General features: G+C 38.8%; 2 protein-coding genes and 1 long non-coding RNA gene across 3 annotated transcripts; 2 read left to right on the top strand and 1 right to left on the bottom strand.

The window, feature by feature from the left end:
- Positions 1-110: 110 nt before the first annotated feature.
- LOC111192650 (uncharacterized) lies at positions 111-1684 on the bottom strand. Its single transcript, XR_002650061.2, has 3 exons — positions 1596-1684; positions 358-409; positions 111-260 (listed from the first exon to the last, which is right to left on the bottom strand). It is a non-coding gene; the product is annotated as an uncharacterized LOC111192650 (long non-coding RNA).
- Positions 1600-7498, top strand: LOC107197454 (Rieske domain-containing protein). Its single transcript, XM_022670438.2, has 3 exons — positions 1600-1842; positions 3070-3104; positions 6207-7498. The coding sequence occupies exons 1-3, from the start codon at positions 1665-1667 to the stop codon at positions 6486-6488; spliced, it is 495 nt and encodes a 164-aa protein (XP_022526159.2). The 5' UTR covers positions 1600-1664; the 3' UTR covers positions 6489-7498.
- A 1405-nt stretch (positions 7499-8903) lies between these two features.
- si:dkey-164f24.2 (neurofilament heavy polypeptide) lies at positions 8904-18688 on the top strand. Its single transcript, XM_007247180.4, has 9 exons — positions 8904-9138; positions 10891-12441; positions 15400-15615; positions 15720-15764; positions 16571-16636; positions 16735-16806; positions 17725-17850; positions 18011-18085; positions 18179-18688. Exons 1-8 carry the CDS (start codon positions 9094-9096, stop codon positions 18074-18076), a joined length of 2187 nt encoding a protein of 728 aa, XP_007247242.3. The 5' UTR covers positions 8904-9093; the 3' UTR covers positions 18077-18085; positions 18179-18688.
- Positions 18689-19258: the final 570 nt, after the last annotated feature.

Genomic DNA, 19258 nt, shown 5'->3' with positions numbered 1-19258 from the left:
ATATTATTATCCATTATTCATTCATCTGTGAGGGGGGACTTTTATTTTATATTATTTTTCTGTTCCACATTTACGGTGGAACAAGACCAACTACTAGCTTTTTTTTAAAAAATTATAAATAAAAGGGCCATAAAACATTGAAACTACACATGAATTTATGGAAATATATTCAGTGGTTATTGTAATTTTTCAACAAGGAAAATACAAAAAAAATTGGGTTTCTTTGGTCGCTTGTGTCGTCATCTTGCCAGCGATTGTGACTGTAAAATAAACCACAGAAAGGTAATTGATATTTATGCTTCATAATAATCCTATAAATTAACCAACTGAAAATCTGGTTTTACATAACAGAATCACCTCAGAGATTTCTGAATGTTGTTCGTCTGTCCAGCAGGAATCAGCAGTGTCTCTGTGAACCGTAAAACATAGGATTTTATGTAATAAACATAAACAATAAAAAATCAAGTCAATACAAGTAAAAACAGCATGAAATATGTTTTTAAAAACATAAAATGATGTATATTATGGATTTTATATCTTATTTTATTACCTTTGCTAGAAATACAAACTTTAAACTTAAATAAATTAAAGTCAATATTAAATTATAAAATATTCTTTAGTTTCTAAAAAAGTAAATGTACATTATTTACGAGTAGCATTAGTTTTCCTTACTTATTATGTTTAAATGGTGTAAAAATCGTTTAATTATTAGATTTACATGTTGAAAAAAAGAACACACTACAATTTAAGCTTTATAATCCGCCACTTGGGGGCGCCACAACTCCTCCATTCAGTGAGTCATATTATCCGCATCCCGATTATAAAGCAGCTTTTTGAAATTAATCATTCTAAATCTAATCGACATAGGGCTCAATTTCTGCGATTTAAAAAAATATACTTCTGAAAAAATAGTAATCCAGAAACCAACAGAACAAATGCCCAAACATAGCTTAGAATCCTAAATTGCACTTAGTTTAAAATAGTGGACCTGTAAACTTTCTCCAATTAATATATTATTATTATGATTATTATTATTATTATTATTATTAGTAGTAGTAGTAGTAGTAGTAGTATTTGTTTATTTATTTTATTATTAAGTTTTTGGCTTTTATTTTTAAAACTTTAAAAGCCCGTTTCCTGTAAAGCCAGAGCTGGTTAATGGCAAGCCTGCCCACTCCATATCCATCTGTTTTATCAGAAAATGACTGCACACCGCTAGAGGGAGCCCGTGTGTGTCCAAAATGAATGGGGGTGAATGGAGCTAAAAGTCTGAAACTCAAATATAAACTTGTCATCGACATTTCTTTTGTTTTATAAAGTAAAATTAAATATTTTGCTAAAGAAATGTTTTGTGCAACAGATTTGCTACTCAGTGCTGACTGGGTGGTGAGCTGTTGCTTGGAGATACGGCCAGCAAATGTTTGTTTAAAATGTTTATAACTGGAGTTTAAACTAATTTAAAATGGAGTCTGCTGTAGTAAAACCAGTGTCATTGTTCTTTTTTGAGGAAATGTGTACCTTTTTTTAGTATTAAATTATTAAACACGAACTGAGTTTTGGACTCACTCGGGAGCGCCCTCTGGTGTCTGACTAACCTGTAAACATTCTAGTGTGTAATCTCCTCTGTAGAGGTTCTTTGGTTAAGCTTGATTGTCTCTGTGTGTATGTTAAGGTGGGTCAGTATGTCCACGGATGGTCCGGGCAGCTCCAGCTTCCCGGTTCTGGTGGGCGCGCGGGACGCTGTGATCCAGGCTGGGCGCGTGGTGAGGAGCGTGAACGGGAGAGATGTGCTCGTGCTGCATCACCAGGGGTCGCTGCACGCGCTGGACCTGCACTGTTACCGTGAGTAACTGCTCCTGTAAACAACAGCGACTAAACTAAAGTTAGTATAGAGGTAAACTAATAAATTACTGTATAAATAATACTCATATTAACCCGGGTTATAATGCTGGTCGTGTTAGTAAATCCGTGTATCATTCGTTCATTTGATATTCAATTGAGAATCAAAATCGGAAAATTAAAAAACCAATTCGTTTTTTCGTTTTTCGTTTTTGAATATAATACCAAAAAACGAATAACGGCTTGTATTTTGTATTTTTATTTGGTTATCCAAACAAAAATTGGAAATTTAAAAAACGGACCAGGAGCCGAATTTGATTTTGATTTTGAACTTGACCCATTTGTGTGCCCCGGAAGTTACTGATTTGTTTATTCTTGGTGGGTTTCTGTTGCGCGGGAGTTCACTGCAGTGTTATCTACACAGTCTGTATTGCTGTAGGCTTTGGATGGAGTTGAGGATGGAGAGTTTCACCTGAAAGATCCTGCCGATTTTTTCTGTTGTCATATCGTCTTCTTTCACTGCAACGCGTTTAGTTCCTCTGAACAAGATAAAACTCTCCATCCTCAACTCCATCCAAAGCCTACAGCAATACAGACTGTGTAGATAACACTGCAGTGAACTCCCGCGCAACAGAAACCCACCAAGAATAAACAAATCAGTAACTTCCGGGGCACACAAATGGGTCAAGTTCAGACAAATTATGTCTGTTTATTCTTGGTGGGTTTCTGTTGCGCGGGAGTTCACTGCAGTGTTATCTACACAGTCTGTATTGCTGTAGGCTTTGGATGGAGTTGAGGATGGAGAGTTTTATCTTGTTCAGAGGAACTAAACGCGTTGCAGTGAAAGAAGACGATATGACAACAGAAAAAATCGGCAGGATCTTTCAGGTGAAACCCACCAAGAATAAACAAATCAGTAACTTCCGGGGCACACAAATGGGTCAAGTTCAAAATCAAAATCAAATTCGGCTCCTGGTCCGTTTTTTAAATTTCCAATTTTTGTTTGGATAACCAAATAAAAATACAAAATACAAGCCGTTATTCGTTTTTTGGTATTATATTCAAAAACGAAAAACGAAAAAACGAATTGGTTTTTTAATTTTCCGATTTTGATTCTCAATTGAATATCAAATGAACGAATGATACACGGATTTTAGTACAGTGTAGCTGTGTTGCCATTGTGCTGCAATTAAAATATGTAAACTTTTCAGTGATATTTTCTCTCTGCAGACTCCGGGGGTCCGCTGCAGTGTGGAGACATAGAAGTGAGTTCATACCTGTAATTGGTTCAAACCATACCAAATAAAAGTTACATAAAAGTAGTTAATCTCTTAATTTTGACATAAATCACAGATAACAATCAATTAATAAACCAGGGAAGGTTGTAGGGGGTTGGCTAAGGGGGGCATTGCCCTCCAAATTTAGTTTTTGTTTTGTTTTGGCTCTTTCATATAAAAGCGGCAGACTGTTTGGAGAGGTTCATTCAGAGACGTTGTGGTTCAGTCCTGTCAGTGTGAACATGAGAGGCAGGGATATATAAGGGCGAATTAAACACTTCTTCCAATTAAAACTGATTTCCACAAGGTAGCTTTTGCTGAATTGTGGTAATTTGTTGCTCGGTGTTACCGGCTTTTAACCCTTTTCTTGCTTAACTTGTAGTATTAGCAGGTAGCTGGTGAAGAGTAACTGTTTATTTTACCTTGAGTGTATTGACAAATATCTTTCAATTATGATTACTTATCTTAGTATCTATAATTACATAATCATTGTGTGAAACCTTGTATTCTATATGCATAACCAATACTCACATTGTATTTGATCATTTTTATTACTCACAGTGTATTTTACACGCATTTATATAGAAGATTAACCAATACTCACAATATATATTATTTACACATATAGATAAACATTGTTTGATCAGGCATGTGACTAACACATCTATTATGACAAATTAACCCACACGATACATAAGGCGTTTACTAACACATAGGGTCTATTGTATGGCGGTCTAACCACGCGCCACTAACACATTAACATATAAAATATGAGAACTAGTGTGAGACTTATGCATTTCGTTCACTGCATGACCCTAATTAATGGCCATCAATCAGCGGCTGGTACGCTCTGGTACGCTCGATACGGGGCTAAATTGCTACAGAAGAGGCCCTTAGATCAAAGCGGCCTTTTGGTGAGTGGGTGCCTCCCTAAAACCTCTGCTTCAAAGCGGGGGGTGACGCACACACACAGATAGTGCCACGATGTTCCATCCTGGAAGAACACAGTCAAGGTCAAACACTAGTGGTCCGGTCAGACACGTGAAACTTGAGTACTAACACGTGAAAGTATGCATATTAACATGAGCTAATCGTTAGCAACGCCTCATCAGCAGGTTTCACGTCATTTGGGGTATAAAACATGGAGTCAGATCAGAGGGGGGTCAGAACTTATGCTGGGACGGCTGTTAGACGGTCTTTCATGTGTGGGTTCTCCTGAATATTCAGCGCTTTGTAATAAATACTTGCTTTCAACTTCACTCCACCTGTCTGACTCTCTCTATCAAACGAACACGCAGGGGAGTTGTACCCCGGACGAGAGGTGGGGGTAGCCCACCTTTCATTTTCTTTTCTACAACACTGGTTAGTAGCAGCTAATCTCGCCTAACACGGATTTAACCTGATACCCCTCTGCATGTAATTTGAGAATGTTTTATTCAATAAATATACACTGTAGGAAACAATTTATAATGTGTTGTTTTCTGTTGAAGACGCATGCCACATTTTTATTTATTGGTTTCATATATCAATTTAGCCAGTATCACTAGCTCTGGTTTTAAAAATGATACTATCAACATGCCCCCCATTATGTTCTACTGCCCCTCCCAAGCAAAGCAGTCTGGAACCGGGGCTGTATTAAATTGATGTTAAAATATTTTAAAACTGTCACCATTAACTTCAATGAAACAAAATTTCCACTCTCATGTTAATTCATTATCAATTTACACCCTGAAATAACATTGAAACAATACTGATACGTGTCATGCCTGACTGTAAACAGGCAGAGAGAAAATAAGAGACACTGCTGGGATGTAGAACGAAGCAGTAAAATTGATTGAAAACAACAAAATAAACAATATAAAAGAGGACTAGTGCAACACAATAAGGTAGGGCAAAACTGAAAACAAATATAAACACTGACAAAGTAAACGGGACTGGGCCAAAAGAAACAGGGACTAAGGAATAAGTGGAACGGCCAAAACAATAAAACCAGGAAGTAGTAAGGGGAATGGGGAAAAACAAAGGGAGCACTAGACTACAAAATAGCAAACAGAAAACTACTAAGCAGAGCTTAGGAAAATGGCTAGACTAAGAAAGTAAACAGGGCAAACAAACAAAACAAGAAATAAAACAGGTATACTTAGGCCGGGAGGAGTCCAAGGAAAAAACAGGAACTAGGGAAGACAGGCTTGGGAGATAGAACGCTTTGTAGAGTAGCAAACAGGCTGGAACCACAAGGAACCACAGACCATGAGAGCGACCAATACTCGGCAACAGCAGAGAGGAGCAGCGTGCTTATAAGCAACTCTGCCCAGGTGAAGCTGATCTCTAATCAGGGCTGGATGACTGCATGAGCGTGCCCTGATTAGAGGAAGTCCATATATGGGCATGGAGTGCCTTTCAGAGTGTGTGTGTATGTGTGTGTGTGTGTGTGTGTGTGTGTGTGTGCTCTAATTAGGGGAAGTCCTTATTTGGGCATAGGGTGCTTGGCTTGGCTGGACGGGCCTGACAATACGTATATCCCCATTATTTTTTTACTTCCAGTTTTAAGTATCTGTTGATACTGAGTCCCGATCTGATACTTCAACTATGCAGTTAATAAATCCAAGTTTATTTTCATTATTATTCAACCAATGCCACCAAATATGATCTTTTTAGCACAAAATAAACAAGTACGAAATAACCATATAAATGGTTTCCATTTAAATATGAATCTTTTTTAAATAAACAAACACACAGCAGAAAACAAGAATTCTAAAGGTGTCCAGTGATATCTGATGGATGGATGGAGAGAGAGAGAGAGAAAAAAAAATCTGATTTTATGGCGATAGTAAACACATTGAACGAACTGTAATAACACTGTGCATAACTGCATTACCCATGCACACTGCAGACTGTGGACATGTGACATAATGATTGAGGTAGATTGAGTCAGGCACTGCAGTGCAGCTGGGATTTGGGAACATGGCTTTTAATTGTGTGCTATGTTCCTGTACATATTACCTGTGTTAAAATGCGCTAATAAGCTTTTGTGTGTTGTGTGTGTGTGTGTGTGTGTGTGTGTGTGTGTGTGTGTGTGTGTGTGTGTAGGAATTTGACGGGCGGCTGTGTATCGTGTGTCCATGGCATAAGTACAAGATCACTCTGGCTGAGGGTGAGGGTCTGTATCAGGCTGTGGACCCCTCGATTAGACCCTTAAGGCCAGTCTGGTCCTCTAAGGGGGTCAAGCAGAGGGTTCACCGGGTCACAGAGGTTGACGGAGAAGTTTTCGTTACGTTGAATGACTCTGACGGCACAGTGGAGTCGGATCGGTATCAGACGGAGGAATACAGAGCCAAGGTCCTGAAGTTGCGGGCCAAGGACGAGAAATGACATCACAGGATGTGGATGGACTGACTAGCTCGGGACATGACCATCTCCTCCATTGGAATTCTGGGGCACACTGGAGTCCAGTGTCCGGTGGGTACTCTGGGAGGGGTTAGGACGGCACCCTTTCTGCAGTCTGTTTACATCAAGCACAGAAGAACACTGTGGTTCAGCTGCTGCCTTTTTGATTGGCACCTCTCCATGTTTGTGACATCTCAGTAAAATCACACACATTCTCACCCACACACAAAAGCACTGTACACATTGGATCAATACTCTTTTGTTAGTTCTAGTTATTAACTGCCATGCAAAGTCCAAGGTGTACTGATATGCCACAAGTCATGGTCAGAAACTAGATTTGGGTCCCAAGACTTTTGTAATGTTCCAAAGAAAGGTGCCTAAAGAGCTAAAGAACATAGGACCTCCTACATTAAATAGGAAGGCAATTTTGGCCAGCTGATTGGATGGACAATTCTAGCTAGCCAGCTAGGTCATGATCATTACCATCCACTGGCCCATCCATCAGGCATCACTATCAGACCTCACTCAAACCCTGATAATTTATGTTGTCTTACCATGAGCATTGTAAAGAGTGTTTAGCCTCACTCACAAGACAACACCTCATAACGTATGCAGATGTGGATGTTCCCAAGCCATTCTCTAAGGTAACCCTCAGTGCAGTGATCAGTTTTCTAAAATTATGCCCAAATTAACCTATGACTTCATATTGGTTATTTAGCTTGTAATGGCTGGTCTGAAAATAAGTCAGTATTTTTGGTAACTAACTGAAAATAATTTTCAGTTTCACTGTTTTCATTGTTTACTGTGATTTACTGATAATTTCAAAACCTCTTAGTGGAATTCAGGGAAAATATGAAATGCAGAACTATTATAATAAACACTTACTTTAAAATCTACCTCCTAATAAATGGCCAGTCTTGTTTCTCGACTCTGAATTTACTGATGTGTGTTTCATGACTTATGAAAGAAAAAATAAACAAAAGAAGTATGCTAAATCTCCTGTGTTTTCTTCCTAATTGGGTTAATTTGGCTTTGATCACCCTGTGCAAATGTATGTATTTTTAAATAATTTTATTTCTAATTTGTTTCTCATTTTCAACTCAGTTTACATGGCCAGTTAGTCAACCCACTCATTAGGACTCCCCCTATCACTAGTGATGCCCCAACACCATGAGGATGAAGATTAGCGCATGCCTCCTCCGATACATATGAAATCAGCCACCGCCCTTTTTTGAACTGCTGCTGATGCAGCATTGCCAAGTAGCATCTCAGCGCGTTCGGAGAAAAGCTCACATCAGCTCGCAGATGCCTTGTGCTGATTGACATCACCCTTGGGAGTAATGTGGGGAGAGAGCGCCATCTACCCTCCCAAAGCGAGCAAGGCCAACTGTGCCCTCTCGGGGCTCCGGTAGCCGATGGCAAGCTACATGAACAGGATTCAAACCGGCGATCTTCTGATCATAGTGGCAGCACTTAGCCCGCTGACAAAAGCATTTCTTATGAACATTTTGCCAAAGTCTAATAAATCTCTGCTGCCTTGCCCCAATATTACTTTACAATGTTCTGGATGTAGAATGGGCGGGCCTAAATGTGACTGCTTTCAATCAGGCACGTTTGTTAGAGTAATGTGACTACACCCACACAGTTTTCAGAGAGGTATAAAAAGTGCATTTAAGTGATTTTGATAAGTGTGTTTTTATATTTCTGTATATTATATATAAACTTTGCTGATTGCTTCACATAACACCCAAGTTTATATAAAAATTAGGGCTGTCAACTTTAACGCTCGCTGTTAATTTGGAATCAACGCACTGATCTGTCGTCTGGCTGAATAATTGAACGCGTGCTCTGAACCTCCAGCTAAGACCTGGTCAGAGAGCTTTGTTTCTCTCTCTCTCTCACGCGCGCGCACGCACACACACACGCATGCACACCCACACACCCGCTCTGTCACAACCAAGCTGTGACATTTACAATCCAATTTATCATGCATTCTTTATTCCAGCACCCTATGTTGATTTTATCTCCCCTCAAACATACAAGTATATACTATTATTTTAATTGACACCACTAATATACAGTAATTGCATTTTACATTTCTTACATCCATTCTTTTATTTACATTTAAATATCCACTGTAAAAAACTGCATCTGAAGAAAAACAAATGCAATTAATAGCAGTTAATCACAGAATTTTGTTGTGATTAATCAGATTTAATTTTTTAATAGATTGACACCACTACTAAAAATTTGTTCCCAGGGGCTAAAGTAAACTAAACCGATCAATATATAATGATTATATTTTATTTTATCTACTAAGAGGGACTATGCACCTATGTTTGTCACTTACCTGTACACATGCACTTATGTGATGTGGCAATAAACCGGATTCGATATTTTTTTGTTTGAGAGCTTATTTATAGGCCACGCCTACTAATCCCAAAGCCTGGGTTGGGAACCACTGCCCCTCCTCCAGCCTCTCCCCTAGAACTCCAGGGCTAAACTCCTCAGTCTGCAGCGGAACAGAGTTCAAACTGCTTTGCAGGACATTTCTGATTTCCCCAGCCAAAAGCTCAGAACAGAAGAGACGATGCCAAGCAAGAGGAAGAAGAACAGGAGGAGGATGAGGAGAGTGGTGAGTTATACACATTCTAGCCCAGGTGTTCTCAAATCCACCTGTCCCTCTAACTCAGGTGTTTCTCTCTAATCCACGTGTTTCTCTCTAGTTCAGGTTTTCTAACTCAGGTGTCTGTCTATCTCAGATGTTCATCTGTCCTTCTAAGGTGCTTTCCTAATTTAGATTTTCTTTTCATGTCAGGTGGTGTACCCTTTTAATTTACTCCAACATTACCTGCGCTGTAGCATCTTCAGTTGAGATTTAATGTTCACCAAAACACACCAGACCCCTCTGATGTACCTTAGCTGATGGTTCAGTTTTTGCCTATTTAATAAACATGTCTGTTCTCACTGGTCAAGATTGCATTAGCGTAAGATCACCTAAATGGAATTTAATTTATATATTTGTCATGTCATCGGTTAAAAATCATACCATGTTAATCACAACTTTTTTTTTTACTTTTATAAATTGTCAGTCTATTACGAGGTTTTTGAATTAGAATCTCTTAATTGACGGAGTAAAAGTTAAGGGAGAGCTTTAATTAGGGAAATAAATGTAACTGCAGTGCACTCTATATTCCAGCTTCACATAACACAAAAAAAAGATCTAAAGATCCTCAAATGTCTGTTTTGTTACTGTAACAGAACTCCAATATTGTTCATTTTAAACAGTCAATGCAATTGAATAGATGTTTAGGTGAAGATGAAAAGCAGTTGAAAAAAGATATGTTAAAAATAAAATAAAATGCAGTTTAAGTAAAAGCTAAAATTAGATTTGGTGTTTTTTCACACTCTTCTTAATCTAATCTCAGCAAATTCCTTCCTTTTATTAGATGCTTCACAGACGACTTGTTATCTGCCCTGCTCTTAAACCAATTCAGCCTTCAGCCTCCTGTCTCTCTTGTTGTCTGTCTGCCTGTCTGTCTGTCTTTGTTTTCCATCTCTTGGCTGTGCTGTTCAGACCTGTGCTGATGCAGTTCTTCACACATGGCTGAATAATTTGGGTTTAACCACCTTCACTGTACAAAACACACACTCACACAGACACACACACATATATACACACAAGGCTGTGTTCACTCCGCTGCTCCTCTCTTGCTCTTGGTTAATGAAGCGTTGGGTGTGATTATAATGTGATTAGGGGTGTATTATGGGGTGTTTTATGGAGTGTATTATGGGTGTACCATAGTGAGATTAGTGTGTTGATCTGCTCTCTGTAGTTCATCCGGCTGCTGACTCTGCCAGGCTTCCACGTCTGATCTGATTAAATCAGATTTTGTGATGAATGGAGCTCCAGGTTTCAGCTCTGTACATTTTCTATGTATATGAATTATTTTTAAATAACCAAACATTTCAAACCTTTATCAAAATCATTATAACACAGACACTTATGTTTTACTAAACCTCTGCAGGGAGATTACAACTATATGGGCTAAATAATTCACGTTTTCAGCATCACTTTCTAGGCTACAGGTTACTCCACTTTCTGACCCAACTAACGCTTTTTTCTCTTTTGCATCAAGCTATTAAAAACATCTACCTTTCTCTTATTTCTGTCTTGAGCAGCACTTCTATCTTGTAACACACTGTGTGTTTGTATGTGTGTGCGTGGCTGTGAAATCTATAGTTCACAGAGCAGCATGTGCATGACAGTGGGGACATTTTGCTATTAGGGTGTTAAGTGCATTTTAATTTAGCTACAGTCTGGTATTCGGACAATTCACCTACCCTGCCCTTAACTGTTGGATGTGTTGTTTGTGTGTGTGAGCAGCGGGCCCAGCGGAGGGCGCTAGAGGAGCAGCAAGGGTCTGCAGGGAAAGGAACCTCTTGTCCAAGAGTTTATAAAGACTCTAAGGGTCCAAAATCAGCTTTAACTACAACTTCAGTGGAGGACCTTCTGCAGGCTCCAGTGCAAGCCCTAGCTGATGTCTGTGATTCAGTCCAGCGGTTTGAATATCATCAGGCTAGACCTCCACGCAGTGTTCCAGCCCCAGTAGAAACAACCACAGAGGCTTCAGGAGAAATGGTTGCTGAGGTTCTAGTAGAAATATCTGGACAAACTCCAGCAGAAGCAACTGTAGAGGCTCCCGAAGAAACGATTGCAAATACTCTAGGAGCAACAATTGTAAAGGCTTCAGGAGAAACAAATGCAGAGGCCCCAGGAGGAAATATTGCAGAGGCTCCAGAAGAAAAAGCTGTACAGACTCAAGGAGAAATGATTGCAGAGGCTCGAGAAGAAATAACTATAGAGACTCCAGAAGCAACAATTGCAGAGGCTCTAGGTGAAACAATTGCAGAGGACCCAGGAGAAACAACTGCAGAGACTCTAGGAGAAATATTTAAAGAGGCTCCAGGAGAAATTACTACAAAGCCTCCTGGAGAAACAGCTGCAGAGGTCCAAGAAGAAATGTTTGCAAATGCTTCAAGAGATACATTTGCAGAGACTCCAGTAGAAACACCTGTTGAGGATTCAAGAGAAATGTTTTCAAAGGCTCCAAAAGAAACAATTGCAGAGGCTCCAGTAGAAACACCTGTTGAGGCTTCAGGAGCAACAACCGCAGATGCTTCAGGAGAAATGTGTACAGAAGCTCTAGAAGAAGCATATGTAGAGATTCCAGAAGCAACAACTGCAGAGACTCAAGGAGAAATGGTTACAGAGGCTCTAGAAGAAGCATATGTAAAGATTCCAGAAGCAGCAACTGCAGAGACTCAAGGAGAAATTATTACAGAGGCTCCAGAAGAAGCATATGTAGAGATACCAGGAGCAACAACTGCAGATGCTTCAGGAGAAAGTTTTAGAGAAGCCCGAGGAGAAATGTTTACAGAGGCTCCAAAAGAGGCATATGTAGAGATTCCAGAAGCAGCAACTGCAGAGACCAGAGGAGAAATGGTTACAGAGGCTCCAAAAGAAGCAACTATAGAGATTCTAGAAGCAGCTACTGCAGAGGCTCCAGGAGAAAGGTTTACAAAGGCTCCCAGAGAAACAATTTCAGAGTCTCAAGAAGAAACACTCTTAGAGGCCCCAGGAGCAACAACCGCAGAGGCTTCAGGAGAAATGTCTACAGAGACTTCAAGTAAATCAACTTTATATACTCTAGAGGCAACCACTGTGGAGGCTCCCGTTGAAATGTCTACAGTGTCCCCAGTAAATATGTCTGCAGTGACTCCAGGAGAAATAATTACAGAGACTCAAGCAGAAGCAACTGCAGAAACCCCAGGAAAAACAACAATAGAGGCTATAGTAGAAGAATCTGTAGAAGCTCCAGCAGATACAGTGGCAGTGGAGGAGGAAAATATCTTCATTCCAAACCTTGAGATAATGGTAAAACCTCCCTTTCCTACATGCGCAAAACATATACCCATTCATGTACATTTACCCGTAGACAACACATTTTGACATATTTCTACTTTTATCTTTCTCATAGTTATGAATTGTTCTTTTCACTGTAATAAGAAGATAAGAATATGTTTATTAAAATGATTAAAATGCTGGGTGAACTAAATTGAAAACACACAGGGTAGTTTAGAAGAAAAATATGAGCAACACTGATCACAACTACAAGAGCAATGATAGCAAAAATCTGCCTGCATATAGCCATGTGTTCTAAGCCATAGCCAACTGCGTAGCCTTACATAAAACTCCCCAGAAATGTTACTACATATCGCACAACACATACCACAGCATTGTAATTGGTCCAGTGGGCTTTATGTTCCCTCCGACACTTTTACACCTTCACCGTTAAACTGCAGAGGGATGCAGACACACGAACATATAAGTATAAATGCTCACAACGGCATAAGTCACTTGCACTGCCTACGCTGTAGACTCTGCGTTGATTTGATACAGAAGTATAGACCCTACCTGTACTGTACATTATTAACCAAGAAGGAGACAAATGTAGGACTGGGATCAATCAAAGGACGGGGATTTAAGCTAAAGCAGTGGCAGGGAAAGAGATGGGGCGAAGAGTTGAGTGAACCAACTTTAACCAGTTTAAAAAGGCTTAGTGTTGGATTTTAGAACCAGAGTTGTGTAAGTGACAGAGAATGACACAATGAAGCAGGAGAGACAAAATCTAGAGTCAGTTACATCACATACAGCATGATGGCTGGATGTGGTACTTAAAGAAGCACAGGAAACTGATTTGGAAACTCTGCAAACTGGCTTGTCTCAGGGGTACTTGGATGATTCAGGGTACTTTCCTGATGAAGAAAACCTGCACGCTTTAGGAAATTGTTACTCTGGAAACTACCATGGCTTAAGGAACTGGTGTGGCCCAAGAAAATGTGGCTCTGGAATCTTAGAAAACTGACACACCTTGGGGAACTGGGATGGCTCAGAAAACAGGCATAGTTCATGGTTGAGAACTTTGTGGGGCTTTGTAAACCAGCAATGCTTTTTAAACTAAGGAACTGGCATGGCACAACTGGTATGGCTCCGGGAACTGGGGTAGTTTGAAAACTCAAAAACTTGTATGGTCTATGAAACTGTTACTGTTCTCATCTAAAGGTAATGGCACATGTCCTGGACTTGGATCAGGTGGCTTCCATTGGTGTTGAGGCAGTGCAGCAGCATTGACAACATCTTTGCCCAACATATTCCTGAAGGAGCACCGCTGGAAACTTTTGGATAGTATTTAGAAGAAGACGAAATCCAGGTCTTTGGCCACACCAACAAGAAATGAGCCAGTCAGCCGTGTCTTAGCACTCCTGCCATCGGTACAGTGCTGGATTATCTTTTCGTTTTATTGCTTAATTTTTGGTCTGTGAGGAGGCCCCATCCTCAGTTTCCAGATATTTGGATGTAGTTTATTTAGATGTTCGTTTCAGGCCAATGACAGCATGTACTGTAGAGATTTACGTCCACCAGCCCATCATCCTGAATGCTCTTCTGAATTTCCTGCTCTATATTCTGGCCAGTGTTCTGTTGAATGTTCTTACAGAGATCTAAAAGTGAAACAGCACTGTTGCTGAAGGTAGATCTCTGCAGGAAATTGCAGGAGATGGAGTAAATATGATTTCATTCCTTACTCAACACTCTAGGGCAGAGCTGGATAGAGGAAGCTGTTTCCTGAGTCAGCGGTTTGGGTGAAGCATGCAGAATTCTGTAGAGGCAGGTTCATAAATTCCTGCCTGCGGCTTTAACGGTCCACTGGGGGAGATGTGAAGATCTGGGCTGGCATTGTGGTTACTGCACAGAGTTCCTTTCAATTTGAGATCTAATATAGCAAGGTAAAAGCATATTGTTAATGGTGGAATTTAGTGGAATTGTGTGATTTTATTATTATTATCAAGCCATGTGGAGGCAATGGTGATTTCAGATTACATACAATCGTCAACATAAAAAATGCACCCAGGATTAATATAAAACATGAATTGTGAAAGAGCTTCTTTACCTGTCCTATAGGCTATAAGGCTTGGATTTGTGTAGTGTACCATTTTGTTTTAGAAATTGTTTTTATTTTTATACATGCGTCCATGATGCCCTTAAAAATTATTATTTTTCCAGTTGACAGTCTTTGAAATGGTGTGCATTACTAAACTGAGAAAAGCAGGATGATCATTTGGACCATCCATTAGTCAACCTAAGCTGCCTTAACTTTCAGTGGAGTTGTACATAAGAAACCTCGAATACTTTGGACTGGAACTGCATCATCTTCAGCAACAAATCCAAACTCTGGCACTTGTGGTAAGCGCTTCAGTTCTACCTTTGCTGTGGAGTGACCCTTTCATGGCAGAACTGCCAACTGGCAATTTTCAGCAAGACAATGCTCGCCAACACACAGCAAAGGTTTCTAAGGAATGTCTGGCCAGATTGCAACACTTCCTTTGCCAGGTTGCCAGATTTATTGCCAATAAAGGATTTTTGGGGCCAGTTGGAATGGCAGCTTTGGAAGCTTTGAGAGCAACAGGCCCACCCAACCACCATGCTCAACTGTATCTCATCTTGTATCAAAGCTAGTGGCAGCCCAACAGGGTACTATAACTTTCTTTGCATTGTAGTTGCAGGGTACTAGAACCTCATTTGAATTGTAGTTGCAGGGTACTAGAACCTCATTTGAATTGTAGTTACAGGGTACTAGAACCTCCTTTGAATTGTAGTTACAGTTTCATCAGTGAACTTTTCCTAACGCTCCAATATTGTAGTCCCTTACATGCATATCACCATTACATTCTCACATATAACATTTCTAGTGCAGCTAATGAAAAACATGTGTTGTGTTCACAGGTCACTGCAGTTATTCTGAATTTGTTGATAAATAGTTTCTCCTTTTCGCAGGTAAAAGCTGAGGAACAGACTATACCTCAGGTGGTCAGAGCCAATGAAGCTGGGCCAACCAAGTATGAGTCAGGGGCTGAAACTGAAACAGTCTCCAAGTTACAATCAGACATTGGTGAAGCTGAAGCTGTGTATGCTGAACAGTGGGAGAAATCTGCTTCAGAAACTGCAGTGGAACCTTTACCTGTTCTAGAGGAACAGAGAGAACCCTCCCAGGTACATTTTCTCTACAGTTCTGTTCTGTAACCTTTAGTTGAATCACCTGTTATCAAACCTTGTTTGTTTCTTTACATTTTTTTAAATGTTTTTCTCCACCTCAGGAAGAAACTACAGGGAGAGTGACTGAGATAAAGGAAACACTGCTGGTACGTTACTTTACTTACTTTTGGGTTTCAGCTTTTTAAATACAGTAAGTTCTTTTGTGTGCACTTTATCTGCTTTCCGATCAAAATGGTCACATAAAGTTGGGGAATCAGATAATGGTAGAATTTTAAAAACCTAAATCATGCAATAATCAGATGATTGCTTTGCAACTAGCCAATAAAATCACAAAATAAGACATGACATAAACATAATGTTAAACCCATACTTAACATTGTGGAATTTTTAAGCTGCAGTATGAACACACATCATACAGCCCAGCTGGCCACCAACGTCAATAGTCGTTAATTTCAGGTTAAACGTTGGTCATGATATCAGATGACGTCTAATATTGTTACGTGCATTCAGGGAGTACATACCTGTACAATATATATATATATATATATATATATATATATATATATATATATATATATATATAAATGTTTTTATATTTTTATATCATTCCACTCATCCATGCTTCTACAGAAAAAGTGACTTATGCACTCTGGATTTATATTGCTGCTACTTACAATTACAATTTCTATTATACTGGATCCACATGTGATGCGAATGACAATAAGGTCTATTTGAATCCTTATTTAGATCCTTCAGTTTCAGTATTTTGTCGCCATCTAGTGGGTACTGTTCTAAATGCTGCTGTGGTACTTTTTCTGTTGCATGGGCAGACTGTGAACTCTGGTGTAGAGTATACATGGACTGTAATTTCTGTAAAATCTAGCTCTGATAATCAAATTTCTTAATCATTTTAACCCATTTTAATTCAAAATCACTGCTTCATCTTTTTCAGTCCCAGTCTACTGAAGCTGAAACCAGAGGAGAGTTTTCCATGGAAACAGATGCTGCAGAGGAACCAGTAAGGAATTGAATCCCACACACACACACATACACACACACACACACACAGAAATGTAAATCTGCAATCTCCTGACCTTGTCATGTTTTATTCTAAAGCTGGTGTGTTCTTTCCCGGAACCTGAACTTCTATCAGGGCAGATCACACACACCAGCCCCTCACACACACAGGTAACATCTCCCTTCAAACAGTGTAATTATTCTTTTTACTTTACAATTTTCAGGTTTACAAAATAAAACTATAAGAAAAAAAAACAGAAAGGATGTGGTACGTTTATTTTGTAAACAACACAGGGTATTTAAGTTACAGATATACAGATATTCAAAGTTATTATAGTGTTCTTACACTTCAGCTCCAGTTGAAAGGAGAGTTTCTTGAGACTGTAGCACTGACATGCTGGTTTGGGTTGAAGTCTAGTGAATAGGAAAACTGACAGACTGTGCATTCAGAGTTTATTAAGGGAAAAACAGCAGATATTCATATTTCTTATTATAATGTTTATTCTATTTAAACTGTCTCAACAGTACTTTTACAAGTAAAAAAAAGCCTTTTTTTTGTTTTTGCTCCTGTTGCCTTATTTGGCCATTTTTTCATAAAACAAAGCGTGGTTGTGAGACGTACTTTCGAATTTGTTTAAGCAGAGACATCATTGGAAATAGTTCACAAAGAACAATCTCTGTTTAAAGGTAAAAAATATATAATTAAACTAACCTATTTAAAGAAAAATAATCAATGTAAGATAATTACAGTGGGCTTTTATTTTTATTTAAATAGGTTTGTGTAATATATGTGTTATATATATATATATATATATATATATATATATATATATATATATATATAACTTTGCAACTTTAATTGATGTGTATATATATATATATATATATATATATATATATATACATATATATATATATATATATATATATATATATATATATATATACACATCAATTAAAGTAGCATTGCTAGGAAAAAAAATATTCATTGCGTTATATATGTTTGATTATGTATTGATATATTTGATAGAATTGAATGACAGCCCTAATAGAGCCTTTAGTGTAATAGTTCACTTGTGATTTTCTCAGGAAGCTGCTTCAAGTGACCCATCCACTACAGATGACCCTGCAGATGATCCTGTTGATGATCCTGTAGATGATCTGATGGAAGAGCCAGTAGCAGAAATGCAGAGTCACACACACCTCAGCTCTATGGTACAGCACCAGGCTACACACCAGGCTACACTCATTGACATCTGCTGGATTGCATAATCAGTATCAGATGTAGTTTTATGTTATTCTAGCTTAAATATAACTTTAGGTGAGCTAAGGTGAGTTTAATTAAAGATTCTAACATTCTGCTGTGTTTCTGCAGCGGGTGGACGGCCCGGACTCTGTCGGGGGACTTCTGGCTCCCGCTGAAGTCTTTATTGAGGGTTAAACTTGACCGGTCAGTGTAGATCTAAACTGTAACACTGGTTTAACTGATAAACATAAATTCCTATCATCACACATTTAGACATTTTCTCTTTGTGTCTTTTAGGAGGGGAGGAACCGCTGGTGATCTGGATCTGCTGAACTGTGCATTTCTGTCTTTAAACAGTGTCAGATATTGATTATTATTACTCTAATGGGTGCTGATCAGTTTTGGAATTATTCATTACAGCTGGCAGATAAATGTATGTTTTATATGTGTATTAAAACAGTTGTTGTATTTTGGAGGAAACCGAAAAAAGTGTTTGAATTTGGTGATCTGGACTGATTGGATTAATCAATACAAGATTAACTCAAACTAAACTTAACCTTATTAGAAACACTGTTACTTCCATTATTATGATCCATTATTGAAAAAGAATGTTTTTTTTTTGTTGATACATTATTTACAGATTCCTGCAGCTGGTCCTCTTTTACTATCCTTACGTTTTTTTTATTTGATTTTCCTTTAGATTATTTTTTTCATGAATTGCATAGACTAGGTCTTTGGTGCTAAACTGCCAGTGTGTTTGGAAGGGTAGAGAAGCTTCAATTGGAATAAAAAAATAATTTCCCCCCAGCTACTGTACATGTCATCATTAACATTCATTTTCAGTAAAACAATGCAAAACAAATGCTTGGTAAAAAAAAATGCTTTAAATTAGTTTATTCTGCCTTTGTTCCACTTGCATTAGTTCCTTAGTTTTATGTGCCTCAAATTATTCTGCTTTAGATTCATCTGCTTCAGTTTTGTGCCTCAGTTTCTCCTGTCTCTTGCCCAGTTCCTGTTGCCTCAGTTATTTGTTCCTTAGTTCCTCTTGCCTCTGTTTATCCTGCCTCAGGCCCTTTTATCTCAATTCTTAAAAAGCCTTTGTTCCTCTTGCCTTAGTTGCTCCTGCCTCAGTTTATCGTACCATTCTTTCAATTCTACATACTTCAGTACATCTAGCTTTTGTTCTTTTTGTCCCAGTTCCACCTTCCACAATTCCTCCAGCTTTAGTTATTCTTGCCTCAGGATCTCCTGCACTATTTACCTCCCTCAGGTCTTTCTGCCTCAGATCATTTTACCTTAGTTCCAGCAACTTCAGTTCTTCTTGCCTCGGTAATTTGTGCCTCATGTTCCTCGATTCTTTCAGACTAGGTTCCTTTT

Source organism: Astyanax mexicanus, chromosome 12 (genome assembly GCF_023375975.1).
Source record: "Astyanax mexicanus isolate ESR-SI-001 chromosome 12, AstMex3_surface, whole genome shotgun sequence".
In the NCBI taxonomy this organism is placed as follows: Eukaryota; Metazoa; Chordata; class Actinopteri; order Characiformes; family Acestrorhamphidae; genus Astyanax; species Astyanax mexicanus.
This window is presented reverse-complemented; position numbering and strand designations above follow the sequence as displayed.